Raw genomic sequence first — 20,206 nt, 5'->3', positions numbered from 1 at the left:
TTTGGACATATTATGTGTAGCAAGTGTACCTTTTCTGGATTGTCACTCTAGTTTTTTCACCTTTTTCTGGATTCCATTTTTGCTGGTATGAAGATTTTATGCACTATGACACTGTTATTCAGTGCCACACTGGATGTGCTCTGACCCGAAAACAGCATGGGTAAAATTATTTCACTGAATTGATTTGCTTAACCTTCTTCTAGGATCATAGTAAGTAGCACAGAGAATGCACCTATGGCATGGTAGTTAAGTTACATATGTGAGCTAAAGCATTTACACCATCAACATATATGACAAAAATATGGGGCTGCCATGAGCGTCTTGGTGATCTGGATGGGATTCTATATAAAGGCACTGCATGAACACATGTTGAATAAAAGTGCTTTTGCCATATAGTAAAACCTATTTTGGAATTACTGTCACCCATAAAATGTACCCTGTACGCCTTCAGTGTATAATATATATATATATTTATAGATTTGAAATAGCTTCCCTCACAGTGACTGAAGGCCTAAAAGCTCTCCGCTCTGTACCTTCAGCAACATTTTCCATAAGACAAACCTATGCATAATTAAATCATCTCTTCCACTCTGGAGATATGCTAGAACAATAATTAAATTATTTTCCACTTAATTTCCAAAATTTTATTTAATTGAGAAATCTGATTTTGATAACTTTAGTGGAAATCTAACATTGTAAAGATGTTCCTTGGGTTGTCTGAGCACAGACTTGGTTAAAAACAATTCTGACACTCACAACACCTCCAAAGTCCAATATATATTCCTGGCTTGAACTGATGGCTTTGCTTGCCAGAGGACAGTAGCCTGCCCTCTGGGCCTAGAGAGGAAGAATGGTATCAACAACTAGCCATTAGGCAGGGATTACCCATCTGAGAGAGCTACAGGAGAGCTTTCTGAACAAATGACAGAATCAATACTTTTTGTTTTGACTTGCTGATTCTAAAAAGGTCTGACGAGTCTACTCCCAGTCAGTCTCAGAGCCCTACTAGACACTTTGGCTCCAACACCAGCACAAGAGAGACAGTTCTGACAATAACAGTGGAGGAGTCGCTTGTCTAATTAGTGATTTGACTTAGGACTTGTCTGCAGCTTTTCCGGAAGGAGGAAGGGGTCAGTCATTTTAGATTAGGGATTATGGGCATTTTTACAGCAAAACTAAGAGCAAGTTGTACAAAAGGATGTGGGCATAAGGCAAAAAAGATGGCCTTGACCAGGTAGACAGGGCTTAACATTGGTAGGGCTAGGGACACACTCCTATTCAGCGCCAGGATACCCTTGCAGGTGATAGTGAGCTATACAAATACACATAACTCATAAAGTAACAGGAAAAATTCCCCAATTACTGGCTACTGCACAGGATGAGACTAGCGCCTTACCACCACCACCTCCTATGATCCCTAGACCTGGGAATATTACACACTAAAAAAGCCTTACTGCAAAAATGTAGAGTCCTGACTACTCACTCCTGATGGATGAAGAGGACTCACAAACTTCTTACTCCTGCTGGCACTCCAACAGCGAAAAGTATATGCCTGTTCCAGGGCCACAAAATGGAGAATTGCTCATGACACTGAGTGCCTTGCTGAACACAGTGTACTAGGCCTAGCAAAAGCTCTGGCTGGAGAGAGATTGTGTGCCTAGAACCCTGCACTGACGATCTGGAGGCTGTCAAAGTGACCAGAATGCAGTTGAAGAAAAATTATATGCATTCATTTATTTTCCATCACCTCAGGCAGGGAGAAGGTGCTGAGGCTTGCCCAGGCAGGGTGTACCCAAGGCAGGCAAAAAAACTAGGTTTAGCCCTCTCTAAGATTTTTGCTGAACAGAAAGTAGGTTAAGCAGGAGTTCATAATATCATACTGTGTGAAATACTGCACAGCTACATCTTCTAGCCTTACCATGCAGAGTATTTAGAGAAACAAAATAGAGACTGAGACCAAAGTTAAAACCTTGGACTGGTGCAAAGCAGCAGATCTGTCCAACTCGTAAAGTGAATTTAGAGGTCACAAAATCCAGCTTAGTCCAGGTCAGGGCGTTTGACAATTTCAGCTGAAGCTTGTTAACGAGGTTTTCTACTTCAAATGACACTCACACAGCTACAGCCTCTATATGTCAGTGATAGATTTTGGTAAAGTTGCATGTACCTTTAGGGCTGTGCGATGGGTGCATCCTCACTGGGTGTTGGCCTGGATGGGGAGGCACTGACTTCAGGGGTGGGGGGGGGCGTTGTGTTTAGAGATAACTTACCAAACTTGTGATTCATGAGCACCTAATGAAAAGTTCCTTGTGGGTCCAGCCTTCAGGAAGTAATTGAAATTTCAAGATACGTCTTGTGATTAATGTTCCTGCTAGGGAGATAGATGGGAGTTTTGTCTAGTGGCAGTTTTGACTCATCACAAAGTAGCGCAGAGGGTCAACATGCCTGCTGTAAAGAATAGATCAGTTTTTTATGTGGATAGCTGAGTGGATTAGTAAAGCCACCATTTGCCATTGCTGTAAAACCAATGAAATGCATGTGAGAGAGGGGCTATGGAGAGATAAGGGGCACATTTTCTGGGTGGGAGTGAAGGAATCAGAAAAGGTGGTTATAGGGTGGGGGTGCCCAAAAAAATTGTTGCATAGGGCGCCACCAGCGCTAAAGCTGGCCCTGCATTTACAGATTACAAAGTAATTTCTTTTTCAATCTGTAAATGAATGTGACATTTCAGTACACTTTATCGTCAATTCTGATGTTTCCAAAATGGACATATTTAACTTCTCTGTTTTTGATAATGCAGTTTAAAGTAGTGTACTTACATTATGCCAGCACCATCTGCCACAGCAGATCGGTGTCCATGTATTCAATGTAGAAGCTTTTATTTTATATGTGCAATTGTGTTTACTGTCGAATTTCCTCAAACTGCATCAGAGTCCTTTTATCATTTGGCCGTACTCAGTGTTTTGGGACGTTAAAGTCCCTAGGTACCTCTTCAACAAAGTTTATCGGAAGTGCTTTCCCTGGTTGAAAAAAAAAATCTGAAAAGCCCTGGAAAGCCCATGAGCCCGATTGTCAGTGCATAGCACATTTTTTGTAGGTTTTGCGCATTCCCACATATTGCCTGCCAAACCATATTTCTAACGTTCTCTGTTAGCCAGGCTGCAAGTGAATCATTGCTTGTTTGCTTCTCAAGTTACTCCACTACTTCCCACACTGCTTGTGTTTGTCATTCATCTGTTTCTTTCCTACAAACCACATGACTCTCCTTACTCCTGCAGACAAACAAAGTGTGTGGGGTGGTGTAGGGGGGAACAAGTCTCTTCTGGCCTGTTCAATGTACGCTGGTTAAGTGATTGCCTTAGTGAATGTGGATGTATGGGTGTAACAGGTGGCTAGACCTGTGAGGGAGTTCCCTTTGCGGACTAGGTTGTCCCACACACATTATAGTGTCATGCTTCATCATATGGCTACCTAGCCCCACCCAGATAAGATGATACTACCTGGGCGGACTCAACCTCATTGTTAAAAGAACTTCAGAAGGAGTGCTGAGATTTTATCTTGCTGGATAATACAAGGGATCCAGGTAAGAGTAGTGAAAGATAAAATTACCTTACAAATCACCTGTTTGGCTTGGGAAATGTAATATTGGTGTTTGTAGGTAAGAGTAAAAATGGGGTTGGAGACGCCTTTGAGTATGATGACTCAAGATGTCTAAAAGATGGGGACCAACATGTTTCTGCCCACAATAAGAGCCAAAGAGGTCTGGGGCATTCATCAGGGTCAAGGATCCCTAAAGGTGGGGAGCATAACTGAATGCTCGTTGAGAAAGGTAAGAAGTGCTCAAAGGAAAATATTAAAGGGGTATTGCCTAAAAGAAAAATGAGATGAAAGTCAAAGATCATGAAATATCTGTGCCACTTCACTCCAAACCACAGCACACTTAGGGTGTCAGCATCACGCCGTGGAAAATACACACATACATGCAAGAGTTTTAAGATCTTTGGCAAGGGAAGCCTAATTTGTTGGTATTACCCTGCGCAAACAAGGTGGTTAGCCTCTGGTCTGGGAACTGACGGTGGGGGGTTTCCCCTTGTAGTCACACTCTATGGGGGAGACACTGGTTACAACATGGCTAAGAAAGGTAAAGCTAAAAATTGCAAGCAGGTTGTTAACAAGCTCAATTTATAGGATGCAGTATGCCAAATCAGTACTGGTAGTTCTGAAGTGGTTATTTATGTGGGAAAAAGACTGCTGTGTAATATCACTATATCAATCTGCTGCAGGAGGGTTAGTAACTAAATAACACACTTATAATAGAAAAACAATTACTGGACAAACATGCAGAGATACTTATCTCAAAAAAGAATCAGAGAATCAAAGGGGGCCCACTGAGGGAGTCCCAGACTTACTACTCCAAAGGCAGCAACTTGATTGTGCACCTATATGGTCTGTGTCCCAGCCGCTTGTTCAATTGAGCCTGAGCGCGGCAGGACTTAAATGGTGAATCCAGGTGGGCTCATTAGTGCCAGTTGTGCTCATGTGTGCCTCAGCTGTAACGTTGTTGATGCAAAACGTCCTGAGGACCCGGCTGCTGTGGACGCGAGTCCCCGCAGATGGGCAGGCTGGAAGGAAGTGATGTATTGAGTTCAGGAGACGCAGTGCGTCTGCCCGGGCATCCAATTGCTGGGAAATGGAGTCCCAACAGTCGGAGGACCGCTTGTCAGAAGGTTGCTATAGCAACCAGGAGCCCGAGCAGGGGCTCAGAAGAACAGCTGTTCCTGTTAAAGCAATTGGAGGTGATGGGTTCTGCCCCAGATCGGGGGATGGAGGACCCAAAATACTTATGTGCTGGGGGAAAAAAAATAAAGAAGGAAGCGGGAGGGAAGGAAAAAGAAAAAAAAAAAGGGGGTTCAAAGGAAAGAATAGAGGCGAGGAAGGAAAAATGGAAGGAGGGGAGGAGGAGGGGAAAAGAGGAAGGAGGACAAGAAAAGAAGGGGAGAGAGAACGAAAAGTGGGGGGTAGTGTTGTGGGAGTGGGGGCTGGGCAGGGGATGTGAGAAAGGGAGGGAAGAGACTAGTGAAACGAAAAGAAGCAAAAGGTAGGAAAAAAAGAGCAGGGCGGGCGGGGGGTGTGAAAAAGAGGGAGGGATGAGTAAAAGGTGGGGGAGGAGGGCGAAGGAGGGGGAAGAAAAAAGGGGGTCAGCGAGGTGGGGAGAAGGAGGGAAGGGGAGGGAGAAGGGAAAGAAAATGGAGAAAGAGGGGTATAGATTAGAAGGGGAAAAGACAGGAAAGTGTTACTGAGGGTCTACAGGGCTGACCATTGGATATTATCATTGAGTCCTATGGTGTCAGTGTGCAGCCTCCATACCCATCTCTGTTCATAGTATATCAGTTTTTGTTTCATATTTGTAGTAGGATTGCTGAGTTTGTCTATGGCATACCACTCCATGTCATGAGGATCATGATTGCTCTGAATGTAATGTTCCGTTAAACGGGTTGCATCCCGTCGGCATCTAGTGGTACTTCGATGTTCGCAGATGCGTGTTCCCATGGGTTACACATATTATGCTGCCCTTTTCAGCTCCTACCAATGGTTGCAGCAACAGATCCCTGTGACTGAATCAAGCTCTCTTTTTGGCTCTTCTGGTAAGATGGGCCAGGTAGCCTTTTGCCCAGAGTTTTTTAGCAAGTTTTTTGGCGTGTTTGGTGTAGTCTGCCAGATCTGAGCAGTTACATCGTAGGCAGAGAAATTGACCTACTGGCAGGTTCCCTTTCAGAGAGCGTGGTAGAAGCTGTGGAATTGGAGCAAGTTGTTCCTGTCAGTTGGCTTATAGAAGACTTCCATCTTTAGGAAGCCTTTCTTTTCAGGCATAAGGAGATCCAGGAATGAGAGTTCTATGTCACCTATAGTTGATGTAAATCTCAGAAAAGGATTTAAAGCATTTAACCAATCCACAAACATTGTCACGTCTTCTCTTGTGCCTGTCCAGATCAGGAGGATGTCATCAATGTAACGTTTCCATAACCTGATTTGGTCATAGTACGGATTCTCTTCATTTAAGACAAATTGTTTCTCAAAGTGGTCTACATAAAGTCAAGCCAGACTAGGGGCAACGATACTGCCCATCGAAGTGCCCTTATAGCTCTGCCTTTTACCTCTGTTTCTACTTAATTTTTCTCTTTTGTTTTTGCTGTCTCTTCTCTTATTTTTCTGCCTTTCTGTTCCCTTCTCCTTCCCGCGCCGATTCTGCCCCTGTGGTCCCACTCCCCTACCCCGTGAAGCACTTTTCCTGCCCCCTGCCTCACAGCTGACTGGACACCCACCTCCCCCCCTTCCTAATGGTTACTGCAGCGCTGTGAGTGGGTGACTCCACTGACTTCCTGTTCAGTGTCTGTTGCCGTCCCCAGCTCCTCCTGCTGGTGCTGCTGGTGCTGCTGCCTCTGAATCAAACTGAGAGCCTGCCTGACTCTTAGTTTTAGGCCCTCCTCCACCCACAGGCTCCTGCGTGCACCTCATCTCTGGTGGCCTAGTGGCCATGTACAAGTAAGTATCTTCTGTCTCTCTCTCTGTCTCTCCCTACTCCTGCTCCTATACCTCTGCCTTTTACCTCTGTTTTTACTTTGTTTTTTCTCTTTCCTTTTTACTGCCTCTCATTATTTTTCTGTCTTTCTAGTCGCCTCTCCCTCCCACACTGCTGCTGTCCCTGAGGCCCCTCCCCCGCAAAGCGCTTCTCCCACCCTCCCACCTTAAAGGCATGCCAGGGGCAAGCCCGTCTGCACCCGTCCACACCTGGACCGTGCCCAGTGCCAGGAACCCTGAATCTCTAATAAGCCAGTCCCTGGCCACCCTCCACTACGAAGCCAAGGCCCTCCTCCGCCTTAACACCGGATGTCTCAGCACCTGCTGCACTGCATCTCCTAAGGACACTCATTGACCTTTTTCCTGCTAGAACTGCAACCTCAGTTTCTTCCACAACAAACAACCGGAACACCCCAAACCTGAAACCATCAACGCCCGCCACAACCTCATCAACTGCCTCCTTCTGAATATATGCTCCCTCCATGAGCACACCACCGAACTTTGGGACCAAATCGTCTCTGCCCGTCCACACATTGCATTCCTAAGAGAGACTTGGACCAACCCTACCTCCGGACCAGACATCGCAATCCTGGATGGCTTCAACATCCGAAGGAAAAACCGGCCCGCCCGTCCGGGCTGAAGTCTGGCCATTGTACACAAGTCCTCACTCTGCGTTCAACACGGTGGAACACTGCACCACAATGGAATACCTACACTTCCTGATCCACTCCACTCACAACTCCTCCCTCCGTGGCACCCACAACGCCCTGGTGTCCACTGACTACCTCCTCTTGGGCAACTTGAATTTCCACATTGAGGATCTCAACGACTGAAACACCATTTCTCTACTCAACAATCTCACCACCCTCGGCATCAGACAACTAACCACTGTGCCCACGCACGCAGCAGGACACACACTAGACCCCATTTTAACGTCCCCGGAAGAGCACAGAGAGTCAGTCTCCTACCTTCATATCCAAACCAACGGAAGTCAGCTGCAGAGTCCCTTAGGGATCCTCCCTGAGCCCAATGCTCTTCAACATCTACATGGCCCTGCTTGCAGCAATTGTCAGAGAGCACAGAATGAATATCGTGTTATATTCTGATGACACACAACTCATTATATCCCTCACTGAAGACCCGGAAAAGCTAAGAGGAACTTTCACACCGGAATGGAAGCTGTTTCAGCCTGGATGAGGGAGAGCTGCCTCAAGATCAACTCAGCAAGACCGAGATCATCATCTTCAGAAACTCCACTTCAGCCCGGGACGACTCCTTGTGGCCCACATCGCTCAGCCCATCGCCTACTCCGAATAACCACACCCGCTACCTAGGAATCATCCTCGACTCTTCCTATCAATGACCTGACAGGTAAGCGCAATCACCTCTTCCTGCTGGCACACCCTCTGCCAATTCACAAAATCTTCAAATAGATCCTGGTCGACTGCCACAAGATAATCACCCACACCCTAGTCACAAGCAAGCTCGACTACAGCAACGCAGTGTACTCTGGCACCACAACAAAGAACATCAGGAAACTACACATCATCCAAAACGCCGCCGCCAGGCTCATCCTGAACCTCCCCCACCGGGAACACATCTTCCAAAACCTGAGGATCCTCCATTGACTCCCAGTGGAGAAGTGAATCAACTTCAAAATACTCACCCACACCTACAAGGCCTTTCACAACATCGGATCAGCCTACCTGAACGATCGAATCTCATTCCATAACCCTGCCAGGCCCCTCGGCCCCACCCAGCAGATGCTATCCACTATCAGGAAAAACACCACAGGAGGAAGAACTCTCACCTACCTTGCAGCTACGAGCTGGAACAACCTGCCCACGCACCTAAGGCAAAGCCCATCACTCACCATCTTCAGGATGAGGCCCAGACTCATCAGCAGCACATTGAGACCCTCCCGGGTGAGTAGTTGCACCTTATAAAAAGTGATTGATTGAGTGAAGGATTTCATGATCCCAAAACAAGAACCCATCAGTTTTTTGGCTTGCATTTCCATTGTTAATTTGTCATCTATCCAAAACTCTAAGTTTTTCATCACTGGGCCTGGAATGGGGGTATATCCCCATTGATTGGGCCATCCTTGTTGCCACCCACTCAAATTATTGTTTCCATATACCATGAGCTCCGTTTAACTGGCATTAATTTTAAGACAACTCCTTGACATCCACTCTATGACATCTTTAAGGCAGGAATTGAGCTGTGTGGATACGCACCTGATCTGTGGGGTAAGCGCCATGATGATCTGAGTGTCATCTGTATATGACACTAGGGCTAGGACATGGGATTGTACAATTTCTGCTAATGGCCGAACATGTAGATTGAACAATGGAGGGCTCAAGCATGAGCACTGCGGCTGTAGTGGATAAGTGAAGAAAAAATGCGGGCCTTTGCCCACCCAAAATGTTCTGTCTCCTAGAAATAATTTTAGCCACCTGGGTGTACCCCCTGAAATTCCTGATTCCTCCATTCCCTGAGGGAGGAGAGGGGAGGTACATTATCAATACGGCACTTAGATCCGGCATTATCAAAGTATTGGCATCGCCTCCATCTAAAAGTGCCTGACCTTCCTCTGTTGCTGCTAGTAATGCAGTCTCAGTACTACTGCCTGCCCTAAAACCTGTCTGAGTAGGGTGAAAAATTTCGTGGTCTTCTATGAAAGAAGAGAGATGTTTATTTACATGTATTTCTAAGATCGTATTTATAAATGGTAGCATGGAGATGGGTCTGTAGCTTTCCGCCAATTGTGAATTAGAATCAGTTTTTTCTAATAAAGGTTTTATAATTGCAAGTTTCAAAGTTTGCAGAATGCATCCGGTTAGTAGGGAATGATTATTTTCTACCTCCTCAATAGCCAGCAATGGAAATTCTGAAAGAACAGTTCCCTGTCAGTTTTTTACTAAAGATGTAACCTCTTGTGAGACCGCTGATGCAATGGGAGGTAGATGACTTAGTATTTTGTTTACTTTGTTAGACTAAAAGGAGGCTAACCAATCACATTGTTCCACAGATAGCTGGTGACTTATGGCGCTACTGGGGAGGCACATCAGATTTTTCACTATTTTAAATAGTTTCCTGGAGGAGTTTGAGGCCTTGTTTATTTTTAACTCAAATTGAGTAATTCTTGCTGCTTTCTTTGCTCTTTTATATATTTTCAAGGCTGTTCTATATTTGGTTTTACTCTCACCATTGTATTCTTTCTTCCATTCTCTTTCCCTTTTCTTTGTTTCCTTTTTTAGCAGAGTCAATTCTTGTGTACACCATGGGGATCTACCTCTTCTACTATTTGCTTTTATAATTTTGGAAGGGATTCTGGTTTTTAATGAGTTGGATAACCAATTTTCAAAGGTCCTGTATCGTTCCTCTAAATCACCCACGAATTTTGGGAATGTCTCAGAGAGTGTGACTTGCCACTCATTCTCATCATATTTGGACCAGAGAGACTTGATCCTTGAAATAAACAGTTTTCTTCCTGCCACCTCTGGAATAGACAACCAAAAAGGGACTAGATAATGATCAAACCCCAAAATTGGGATTGGGGCATCTTTTACTAAATTATTGAAATTATTGAAGACTTGGGCCCTCATTCTGACCTTGGCGGGCGGCGGAGGCCGCCCGCCAAAGTCCCGCCGTCAGGTTACCGTTCCGCGGTCGAAAGACCGCGGCGGTAATTCTGACTTTCCCGCTGGGCTGGCGGGCGGTCGCCTTCAGACCGCCCGCCAGCCCAGCGGGAAAGAGGCTTCCACGATGAAGCCGGCTCGGAATCGAGCCGGCGGAGTGGAAGCTGTGCGACGGGTGCAGTTGCACCCGTCGCGTATTTCACTGTCTGCACAGCAGACAGTGAAATACATTTAGGGGCCCTCTTACGGGGGCCCCTGCAATGCCCATGCCAGTGGCATGGGCACTGCAGGGGCCCCCAGGGGCCCCGCAACCCCCCCTACCGCCATCCGGATCCCGGCGGTCGGACCGCCGGGATCTGGATGGCGGTAGGGGGGGTCGGAATCCCCTCGGCGGCGCAGCAAGCTGCGCCGCCTTGGAGGATTCAATGGGGCGGCGGTACACTGGCGGGAGCCCGCCAGTGGTGCCGGTCCGACCGCGGCTTTACCGCCGCGGTCGGAATCCCCATTGGAGCACCGCCGGCCTGTCGGCGGTGCTCCCGCGGTCCTCCGCCCTGGCGGTCTTTGACCGCCAAGGTCAGAATGACCGCCTTGGTCTACTAGGCGTCTGGGGGAGTCAAACTTTTGTTGGAGTTTTATAGCTTCCAAATCATCCAAAAATCCTTTTACTTTGGTATTTTCTATTGGTCCCATAAATAGATTTAATATCTCCTACTGGAGTGAAGTTGGCTTTCCACAAACTACATTGAGCCAGTAACTCTGGAAGAGTTGCCACAAAATGCAAAGAAGCCAGAGGGGGAGGGGTAATATAATATCATTATGGAGAAAGTGAATGTGGAGGTAAACTTCACCGAGAACTGGAGGCATTCACAGCCTGTGATGTCCAAAGGAATAAAATTAGCCTGATACTTTTAAAATGTAACAGCAACTCCTCCCTCAGTTTTATCTCCCCTATTTTTACAGGTTATTGTGTACTCCCATGGGGGAGCCATCACTATGTCTGGAGTAGACTAGTTGTTTAGTCAGGTTTCTTTTCCACTCATGTTTTGTGCAGAAAATAGGCAAGTCTAAGCGAGGGAATACTTTCCCATAGTTATTTTCCATCTGCCTATTGATGTGATGCAGTTCTGCTGAGGTATAAGTTATTGCCATTCTTCCTTCTCTAAAGTTAAGCAGAAAGGCTGGCCCCCCGGACATGGATGGGTGCAGACAGGCTTACCTTTGGCATGTCCACACTGCGGCCTATCTTAACTTTTTTACTTAACTAATTTTTTTTGTTTATTTTTATTTTTTTATGTGTGGGGAGCGACCCCTTAGGCAAGGGCCGCTCATGGGGGGGGGAATTATTTTTAGGCCATTTCTGCCCCCCCCGAGGGCAGAAACCACTAGACACCAGTGATTGTTTATTTTTATTCATACTTGCACATAAGGGGAGCGGCCCCTTGGGCAAGAGCCGCTCCCCGGGGGACCAAATTATTTTAGGCCATTTCTGTCCCCCCTGGGGGCAGAAACCATAAGACACCAGGGATTTTTTATTTTTTTATACTATCTCATAAGGGGAGCAGCCCTTTGGCATGGGCCACTCCCTGGGGGGGGGGGGCATTTTTAGGCCTTTTATGCCCCTCCTGGAGGCAGATTGGCCTAATATAATTAGGCGGATCTGCCCCTGGGGGGGGCAGAAACCTCTAGACACCAGGGATATATAAATATTTTGTAATTTACTTTATGTTTTTATGCATGGGGAGTGACCCCTTGGACAAGGGTCCCTCCCCTGGGGGGCAAATTGTATTTAAGCCATTTCTGCCCCCCTTGGGGGCAGATCAACCTATTTTTGGTATGCCAATCTGCCCCCAAAGGGGGCAGAGACCTCTCGACACCATGGATTGGTGTGTTTGTATGTGTGTGTTTTGTTTGGGGGGGCAGCCCCTTACGCAAGGGTCGCTCCCCATGGGGGCACATTACTGTTGGCCATAACTCCCACCCCAAATAAATGGGGCCAAAGTTGTTCTGCCCACCAGTGGGCAGATTAGGCAATTACCCCCGATCCACACCCTGGGGGACAGAAAGTCTACTACATGCCAGGGAGTAAAAAAAAATAAAAGAAAATAGTATGGTGGTGGCTACCAACCATTATGGACCTGGTTATGCCCTCACCAGAACTGAAGAGGCTAACAGTCTTTCAGCTCTCCCCCGCACACTAAAACATCTTATCCCATGGCAAGCAAGAGGACATTTGATTATTTTTGGTTTTTGTTTTACATTTGGGCCATGAGAGCTTGGTAACTCTCAAAATCATCTCACTTGGAATAGTGAGGGCTGCACTTTTTTTTACTTCGGGACGCTGCCATGTAGAAAAATCCACAAGACGTAGACACATCTGAAAGCTAAACATATGGTTGATTCTTGGGTGGTGTGCTTCACATGCACCCCACACCATTTCCTTACCCACAATACCCTGCAAACCTGCAACTTTGCTGGAAAGCACGCATTTTTCCCACATTTTTATGATGGAACCTTCCGGAATCTGCAGAAATCCACAAAATTCCTACCACCCAGCATTGTCGCATCTATACTGATAAAAATTCTGCTGCACTTGTCGACCTAAAATTTTTTTTTTCAAACTGCCCTTTTGGACCCACTTTGGTTCCCCCTCTGTTTCGACATGTTTTTGGCTCTTCCCTGTCACAAGCACTTGGCCCACCTACACAAGGGAGGTATCATTTTTACCAGGAGGCTGAGAGGAATGTGGGGTGATTGGAAATTTGTCCCGGTCCGGTGATCCCACACAGAAATGTGATATTTTAGCTAAAAATTTGAGGTTTGCTGAGGATTCTGGGTAAGAAAACATTGGGGTATCCACTCAAGTCACCCCATCTCGGATTGCCCTAGGTGTCTATTTTTCAAAAATGCATAGGTTTGGTACGTTTCCCTAGGTGCCGGTTAAGCTAGAGGCCAAAATCCACAGGAAGATACTTTGCAAAAAACACCTGTTTTCTTTGGGAAAATGTGATGTGTCCACGTTTTGTTTTGGGGCATTTCCTGTCGCAGGCGCTTGGCCTACCCACACAAGTGAGTATCATTTTTATTGGGAGACTTGGGGGAACATGGAATAGCAAAATAAGTGTTATTGCCCCTTGTCTTTCTCTAATTTTTTTCATTTCTTGATACCTATTTTTCACTCTTTACATTTGAGCAAATGAATTGCTGTATACCCAGTATAGAATGAAAACCCACTGCAAGTGCAGCTCATTTATTGGCTCTGGGTACCTAGGGTTCTTGATGAACCTACAAGCCTTATATATCCCTGCAACCAGAAGAGTCAAGCAGATGTAACGGTATATTGTTTTCAAAAATCTGACATCGCAGGAAAAAGTTACAGAGTAAACATAGAGAAAAATTGCTGTTTTTTTACCTCAATTTAATTTTTTATTTATTTCAGTTGTTATTTTCTGTACGAAACCCTTGTAGGATCTACACAAATTACCCATTGCTGAATTCAGAATTTTGTCTACTTTTCAGAAATGTTTAGGTATTGGGGATCCAGCATCAGTTTCACTCCGATTTCTGTCACTGACTGGAAGAAGGCTGAAAGCACAAAAATCGTAAAAATAAGGGTATGTCCCAGTAAAGTGCCAAAGTTGTGTTGAAAAATTGGGTTTTCTGATTCAAGTCTGCCTGTTACTGAAAGCTGGGAAGCTGGTGATTTTAGCACAGCAAACCCTTTGTTGATGCCATTTTCAGGGGAAAAACCACAAGCCTTCTTCTGCAGCCCTTTTTCCATTTTTTTTCAAAAAAACGAACTTTTCACTGTATTTTGGCTAATTTCTTGGTCTCCTTCAGGGGAACGCACAAAATCTGGGTACCTCTAAAATCCCTAGGATGTTGGAAAAAAAGCCCACAAATTTGGCGTGGGTAGCTTATGTGGACAAAAATGTATCAGGGCCTGAGTGCGCCCTGCCCCATATAGCCAAAAAAAAGACCTGTCCTGAGGGGGAAAGGGCCTGGCAGCGAAGGGGTTAAATACCGGGCTGGACCAAAACACCGAGTTTCAAAACACTAAACTGCTCGAATCAAAATGCGGTTCCTAGTTCTTTTTTCCGGCAAACCAGAAAGTCACTCCATGTACCACTGAACACGGCCACATAAACACAATACTTAGGCCCTCATTCTGACCCTGGCGGTCAAAGACCGCCAGGGCGGAGGACCGCGGGAGCACCGCCGACAGGCCGGCGGTGCTCCAATGGGGATTCCGACCGCGGCGGTAAAGCCGCGGTCGGACCGGCACCACTGGCGGGCTCCCGCCAGTGTACCGCCGCCCCATTGAATCCTCCACGGCGGCGCAGCTTGCTGCACCGCCGCAGGGATTCCGACCCCCCCTACCGCCATCCAGATCCCGGCGGTCCGACCGCCGGGATCCGGATGGCGGTAGGGGGGGTCGCGGGGCCCCTGGGGGCCCCTGCAGTGCCCATGCCACTGGCATGGGCATTGCAGGGGCCCCCGTAAGAGGGCCCCTAAATGTATTTCACTGTCTGCTGTGCAGACAGTGAAATACGCGACGGGTGCAACTGCACCCGTCGCACAGCTTCCACTCCGCCGGCTCGATTCCGAGCCGGCTTCATCGTGGAAGCCTCTTTCCCGCTGGGCTGGCGGGCGGTCTGAAGGCGACCGCCCGCCAGCCCAGCGGGAAAGTCAGAATTACCGCCGCGGTCTTTCGACCGCGGAACGGTAACCTGACGGCGGGACTTTGGCGGGCGGCCTCCGCCGCCCGCCAAGGTCAGAATGAGGGCCTTAATCATCCCAGTGTCCCCCCCCCACAAATAATATATATATGCTTAGTGCATTAAAGGGGAGGCCATCTGGCCTGGAAAAAGTAGGGGAACTGGGCGGTCTTTGATTGATGTCTGATAAAGTATACAGCTATCCTCTGGTTTGTCAAATATTTTCACCCAAGATTGCCATTAAAAGTAGAGCATGTAAACCGATGAAATATTCCCACATCCAAAATTACTGATACTTGCTAATTCCAATGTGCAGGAATACCCTGGTAATCCCCAAATGTCTTGCATGTTTTCCACTGTGCATTTTATCGGGCTTTCTGTGGTGAAATGTAAGCTACAAAGAATGTAAAATGGTGCTCCTCCTGCACTTCAAAGCTAGATTTGACTGGTAATCCTGTTACTGGCAACCTGATTACTTCAACTATCCTCTGCAAAGGCATCCCTTTGAAACAAAATCCAGATATTTATTTCTCCGCTGCATCACTTTCAATTAAAGACCTACTCTATTTGCAATACAGGAGTAAACAGATACAACAAATGTCACATGAATAGATCACATTGATAAACTGAAAGTGCTAACAATGTATGCAGAATTACTATTAATATGACAACACGAAGGCTTAACCTTTAGTGACAAACTTTTGGAAAATGTTCGGAGTTGCTGAGAATTTGAGAATTGTACCTGCTACTGTATCGCAATTAGAATGGATTGATTTTAAAGTGTTTAAAGCATTACCGACATGTCAAAGTTGATAAAAATCGAAATATGGTCTGATTATTTCCAGCTTCAGGTAAGGTGTTGTTCAAAACTTGGGGCCAGATAAATCAAGCATTTGAGCCGGGCACTGTCACAAACTGTCTCCAAGGCCTGGATTGGGATTTACTAACGAGTATACATCCTGATTTGCGCTGCAAAGTAGCCCCAGACTAATGCAAATTAGTGTTTTGCGTTAATTTGTAGTACTTTGCATCAATGGAGCATGGGCATCCTCATGTAGCCACCCATTGATTTTGATGCAAACTCATATCTAAAAAAAGGTAGACAGGGCTTTGCACCAAAACTTTACACAACCTTGAGGCCATTGCACTGTTTTTAAACTTTCCTAACTGTATGCTGTACTATACTGAATCATTTTAAAACATGTCTAATCATAGTATTTTGTACTGGAATCGTACCCTTCTTATGTAAACCTATGACAAAAATCACACACGATCATGGTGTGAGCCTGCTGAAAGAGCACCATGGCAGGGGAGAGAGAAACAGTGCAATATCGTAGTAGATATGATCTGGTCTGCTCTCACCCTGTGATGCAACAGCATGAAGCAAACATTGGTTACTGCTGTCCCTTCAATCAAATATGCATAAATCAGGCCAATGGTTTTGGACTTAAATGCACTCAAGAGTGTCAACATTAATTTTAAAACCTCTTCAAACAACTACAAATGCAAGCACTATACACTACTCTGTCAGCAAGCCCAACTTTATTTGATATATATATTACACTGTGCAACAATACACACATTAATATTTGTGTGGAAGTCAGTTTTGGAATGTAATTTCTTAGTTTCTATTCTATCACTAACCCAAAATGTATTTTAAAACTAGAAACGCATGTTTGTAAAAGTCTGTGCTAATTTACAATCTATGCTTCCAGAAACTGAAGAACAAGATCTTAATAAAAGATAAAGTATACTACAAAGACAATGTAGACAGTGGTTCATCTCCTAGCGAAGGTAGTGAGGAGGACGAAAACATGGATGATAACAAGGATAATATGCAAGACAAGTACAGCAGTCAAAGGAAAAGAAAAATGGTAAAGTCTAAATCACAGAGAATTTCGAGGATCTTTAGTAAAGTATCAAAAAGGTCAAAGGTAAGAAGAAATATTTGATCAGAGATGAGAAATTCACTAGACTGAATGTGAGAAACTGATAAAAGTATAAGGAGAAATTGATTTTCCTAAGATATATTGAGATTGTATTTAACATCAAGTCATACTTTCAAAAACACTAGTCTAAATCTAAGCCTGACCAAAATTGAAATTTAAAATGTGTAAATTGTGTGATGTTTGGGAATTTCGTGTTATGCTTGTCAGGCGAAATTCCCTAAGTTATGCCGTTGTGCCACATTGTATACTTACACCACTGTGTGGCACAATTCAGGGATAAACCAAACAACCAGAATGTTGCTGCCATCACAGCAATTGAGCTTTTATGATTTTTTGCATGAAATGCAAATGACAGATTTGCATTTTGGTAATTTTACACACTTTTCTTTAATTATACTGACATTTCATATAGTTCATTAAAAGCAAATTACACAAGTTTCACCCATGCCAGTGGAAACATCTACAAGGACTTTATTGTTCATGTTTATTCTACTTATCCATCACACTTCATATAATCTCCCAAACACATCCAGTTTATAAAGAAAACATCAGCACATCATTTTCATTAGATGAACAACCTCAAAGAAATATGTCCAGACTGGCCAATGTTTTTACTCTGCGCATAAGTGACATTTACTCAAGGAAAACATTATGGAGAATGTATTCCAGGTCAATGCCTAACTCACAAATTGTGATAGAGGCACAAAATTAAGTTATCAGTCCAGTCATTACAGCAGTGTCACAATTACAGCAGTTAGGCCTGGGTAACCACAGCAGAAGCTGCAGTGGGATCACAAAGCTACTGACTGATCTCTTGCTCCGTCAAATTCAGCTGTGTCTAAACAAATCCTGGAATGCTGAAGATGATACTCGTTATAAGGCCATGAGTTCTGCTTCACTACTTTCCTCCATTCTTTCTACTTCCTGGCTACCAATATTGACGTGCTTAAATTCTCCAAAGCTGGTGCTGGCAATCCGACTTGTGGAACATTGTTGCAGTGAGAGCTATTGGCAATTAGGGGAACCAATATCCAGAATGTCACTGAGTAAGTGAGCTGGATTTGGTACAAACACACTACTAGTGCTTTAGCATGGTATAGATTGAAATGTGTGCAAGAAGTGAACTTTCATTGAGCCCCAAAAAGTTACATGCACCCCACAGACATCAGATGCCAAGCGTTGAAATTTGGTACTACTCAGTGGGATTTTCCATTGCATTCTCTGCACCCGCTGTGGTTTTACATTACAAATATGTAAGATGATTGATCCACTCAGAATCCTTTATTTGAGCGCTGCTTGTGCTGCTGTTATTCACCTATCTCTCAGAAGAAAAGCTTCTATCCTAGAGGTTCAAAAACGTCCAGCAAAATGTGATGGCTAATAGAACAAAAAAGAAAGGGGAGGTTTCATGGCTTGCAGCACTGGTGTTAGATTAAGCCATAAAATGTTGGCAGAGGAGTAATGTGAAGAAGCATGCAGAAAAGACCCTGCTATGCTGAGGCATAATGCTGTTTGCGAACATGACAGTGCATTTGATGAACAATCAAGAGCAGGTAAAGGCAGTAGGCCAGAAACCGAAGGTCTCATTTGCATGGTTCAAAAGGAAAAATAGTTGCATTCAAGGTCCATACATTTTGAAGTTGGATGGTACGATTGAGTTACTTGAGAATTTGAGGGAGGGGACATTCCTTAATGTGCTTGGTGTTCCAACAATGGTCTGAGCTCATTATCAAGTGCAGGAAATGAAGGAAGTCTTATGTTATCAGAGTATGACTTGCTTCAGGAGCTTGTAAATCCAAAGGGGCAAACATACTTTGCAGTTGTAGTGAGATAGTAACCCTGTAGCCAGATGACTGGAGAGAAGGAATATTGTTATTAGAAATATGAAGGTAAATTGTAGTGTGGGCAGAAAATGTCCAATTGTTTGCCTGATTCGAGCCCTGATACTCAAACCAACAAATTGCTAACTGCTATGACGTGAGAGCTGGTGGTCAGAGGTTGGTTCCTCTGGTGGGTTCTCTTGTAAAGCTAAGTGTGCTACATTAGGGAATCTTGAAGAAGCACGCTCCATTTGTATTGAGCAATGATTAATCACACATGAAAATCCCAGAACTTAACCTTGACAACATACTCTTCCCTTTAATTATCCCTTTGAAGTTCCAATAATTGCAGAACTTATAGGAATTAAGGGTCAGATGTACAAACTTTCTGACTGAGAGTTTAGAACTGCAGAAACATTTTTGGCCATGTGCAAAACCTATTTTATGAGCTGTTTAAGTTTTGCAGCAACTCTTAAATTGGATCTGCAACTGGCACCAATTCAATATTTCGAATTGGCTTGTTTTGGCTGTCTCTTCCAAATACCAATCCATGTTAGATGTGCCAATGATTTGCAACCATAATTCCCTTTGCAAGCTATTGAATATTGCCAACGGCAAAGCTGGTGTGGTAACTCATTTGCATGAAGGAGGGGTCCGTTTCAGACTACTTCCACTTGATTAAATGTGGAAAGTTTTTCTTGAGGTGTACGCTAAATGTCAGAGAAACACTTTAAAAGCACTTAAAAATCAGCACTCTATCTGCTTAAGAAATAGGCTGCTTTTAAAATAGTTTATTTAAATGTATTCACAGGCAGTGTGATCTGCTGTCCCTTGAAGGCCACCACGTCTGTAAGTGCATCCAACTAAAGTGAGTTGCAATTTGCAACCTATCTAATGAATATTGACCAGGTAGGTTGGATTGTGACACACTATGATTCATAATTGTGCACAGCTATTTATTAGTACTTGGGTCAATTAAATAATTTAAATAATGATTGCAAAAATACTGGTTGTAAACTGCAATCATTTTCTGCTACCAGTGTAATGATAAATCTGGCCCTAACTCACACATATTCTGAAAATCTAATAAAAAAGAAAAAGGTAGATATGTCTCTTTGCAGTACTTTGCAATAATGTTTTTCTTACACTGTCTTTAGCATGTTAGGTTCTCTATGCTGATGCTCTAATTAACTAATTAACAGGGTCGATGCCCAAGACTGGGGCTGTCTGAGTCTTTGTAAGTAAGACCTTCCAAGTCTTCGTAAGACTTAGCCTAAGGCTAACAAATACACTTGTTTAAGACAAGATTCCAAGTTAAAACGTCATGGTTTCATTCAAAAATATGATTCATAACAGAAAGCAAAAAGCAACAAGTTAGCTGTTAGAAATGGGGTTTCTGGTTGGCTAGGGCATGCACCTCAGCCAGGCAGAACCTACCCACTCTAGTCAGGGCAAGGGAGTTACACATCCAAGATAACCCCTGCTCACCCCCTTGGTAGCTTGAC

General features: G+C 44.6%; 1 protein-coding gene across 1 annotated transcript in view; it reads left to right on the top strand.

The window, feature by feature from the left end:
- Window positions 1-20,206, top strand: part of PLCZ1 (phospholipase C zeta 1) — a 481,365-nt gene that overhangs the window by 196,779 nt on the left and 264,380 nt on the right. Inside the window, exon 4 of the mRNA XM_069227516.1 lies at window positions 16,648-16,866. Within this exon, the coding sequence (XP_069083617.1) occupies window positions 16,648-16,866 (219 nt within the window). The remainder of the gene's footprint in view (window positions 1-16,647; window positions 16,867-20,206) is intronic.

Source organism: Pleurodeles waltl, chromosome 4_1 (genome assembly GCF_031143425.1).
Source record: "Pleurodeles waltl isolate 20211129_DDA chromosome 4_1, aPleWal1.hap1.20221129, whole genome shotgun sequence".
Classification (NCBI taxonomy): domain Eukaryota; kingdom Metazoa; phylum Chordata; class Amphibia; order Caudata; family Salamandridae; genus Pleurodeles; species Pleurodeles waltl.
This window is presented reverse-complemented; position numbering and strand designations above follow the sequence as displayed.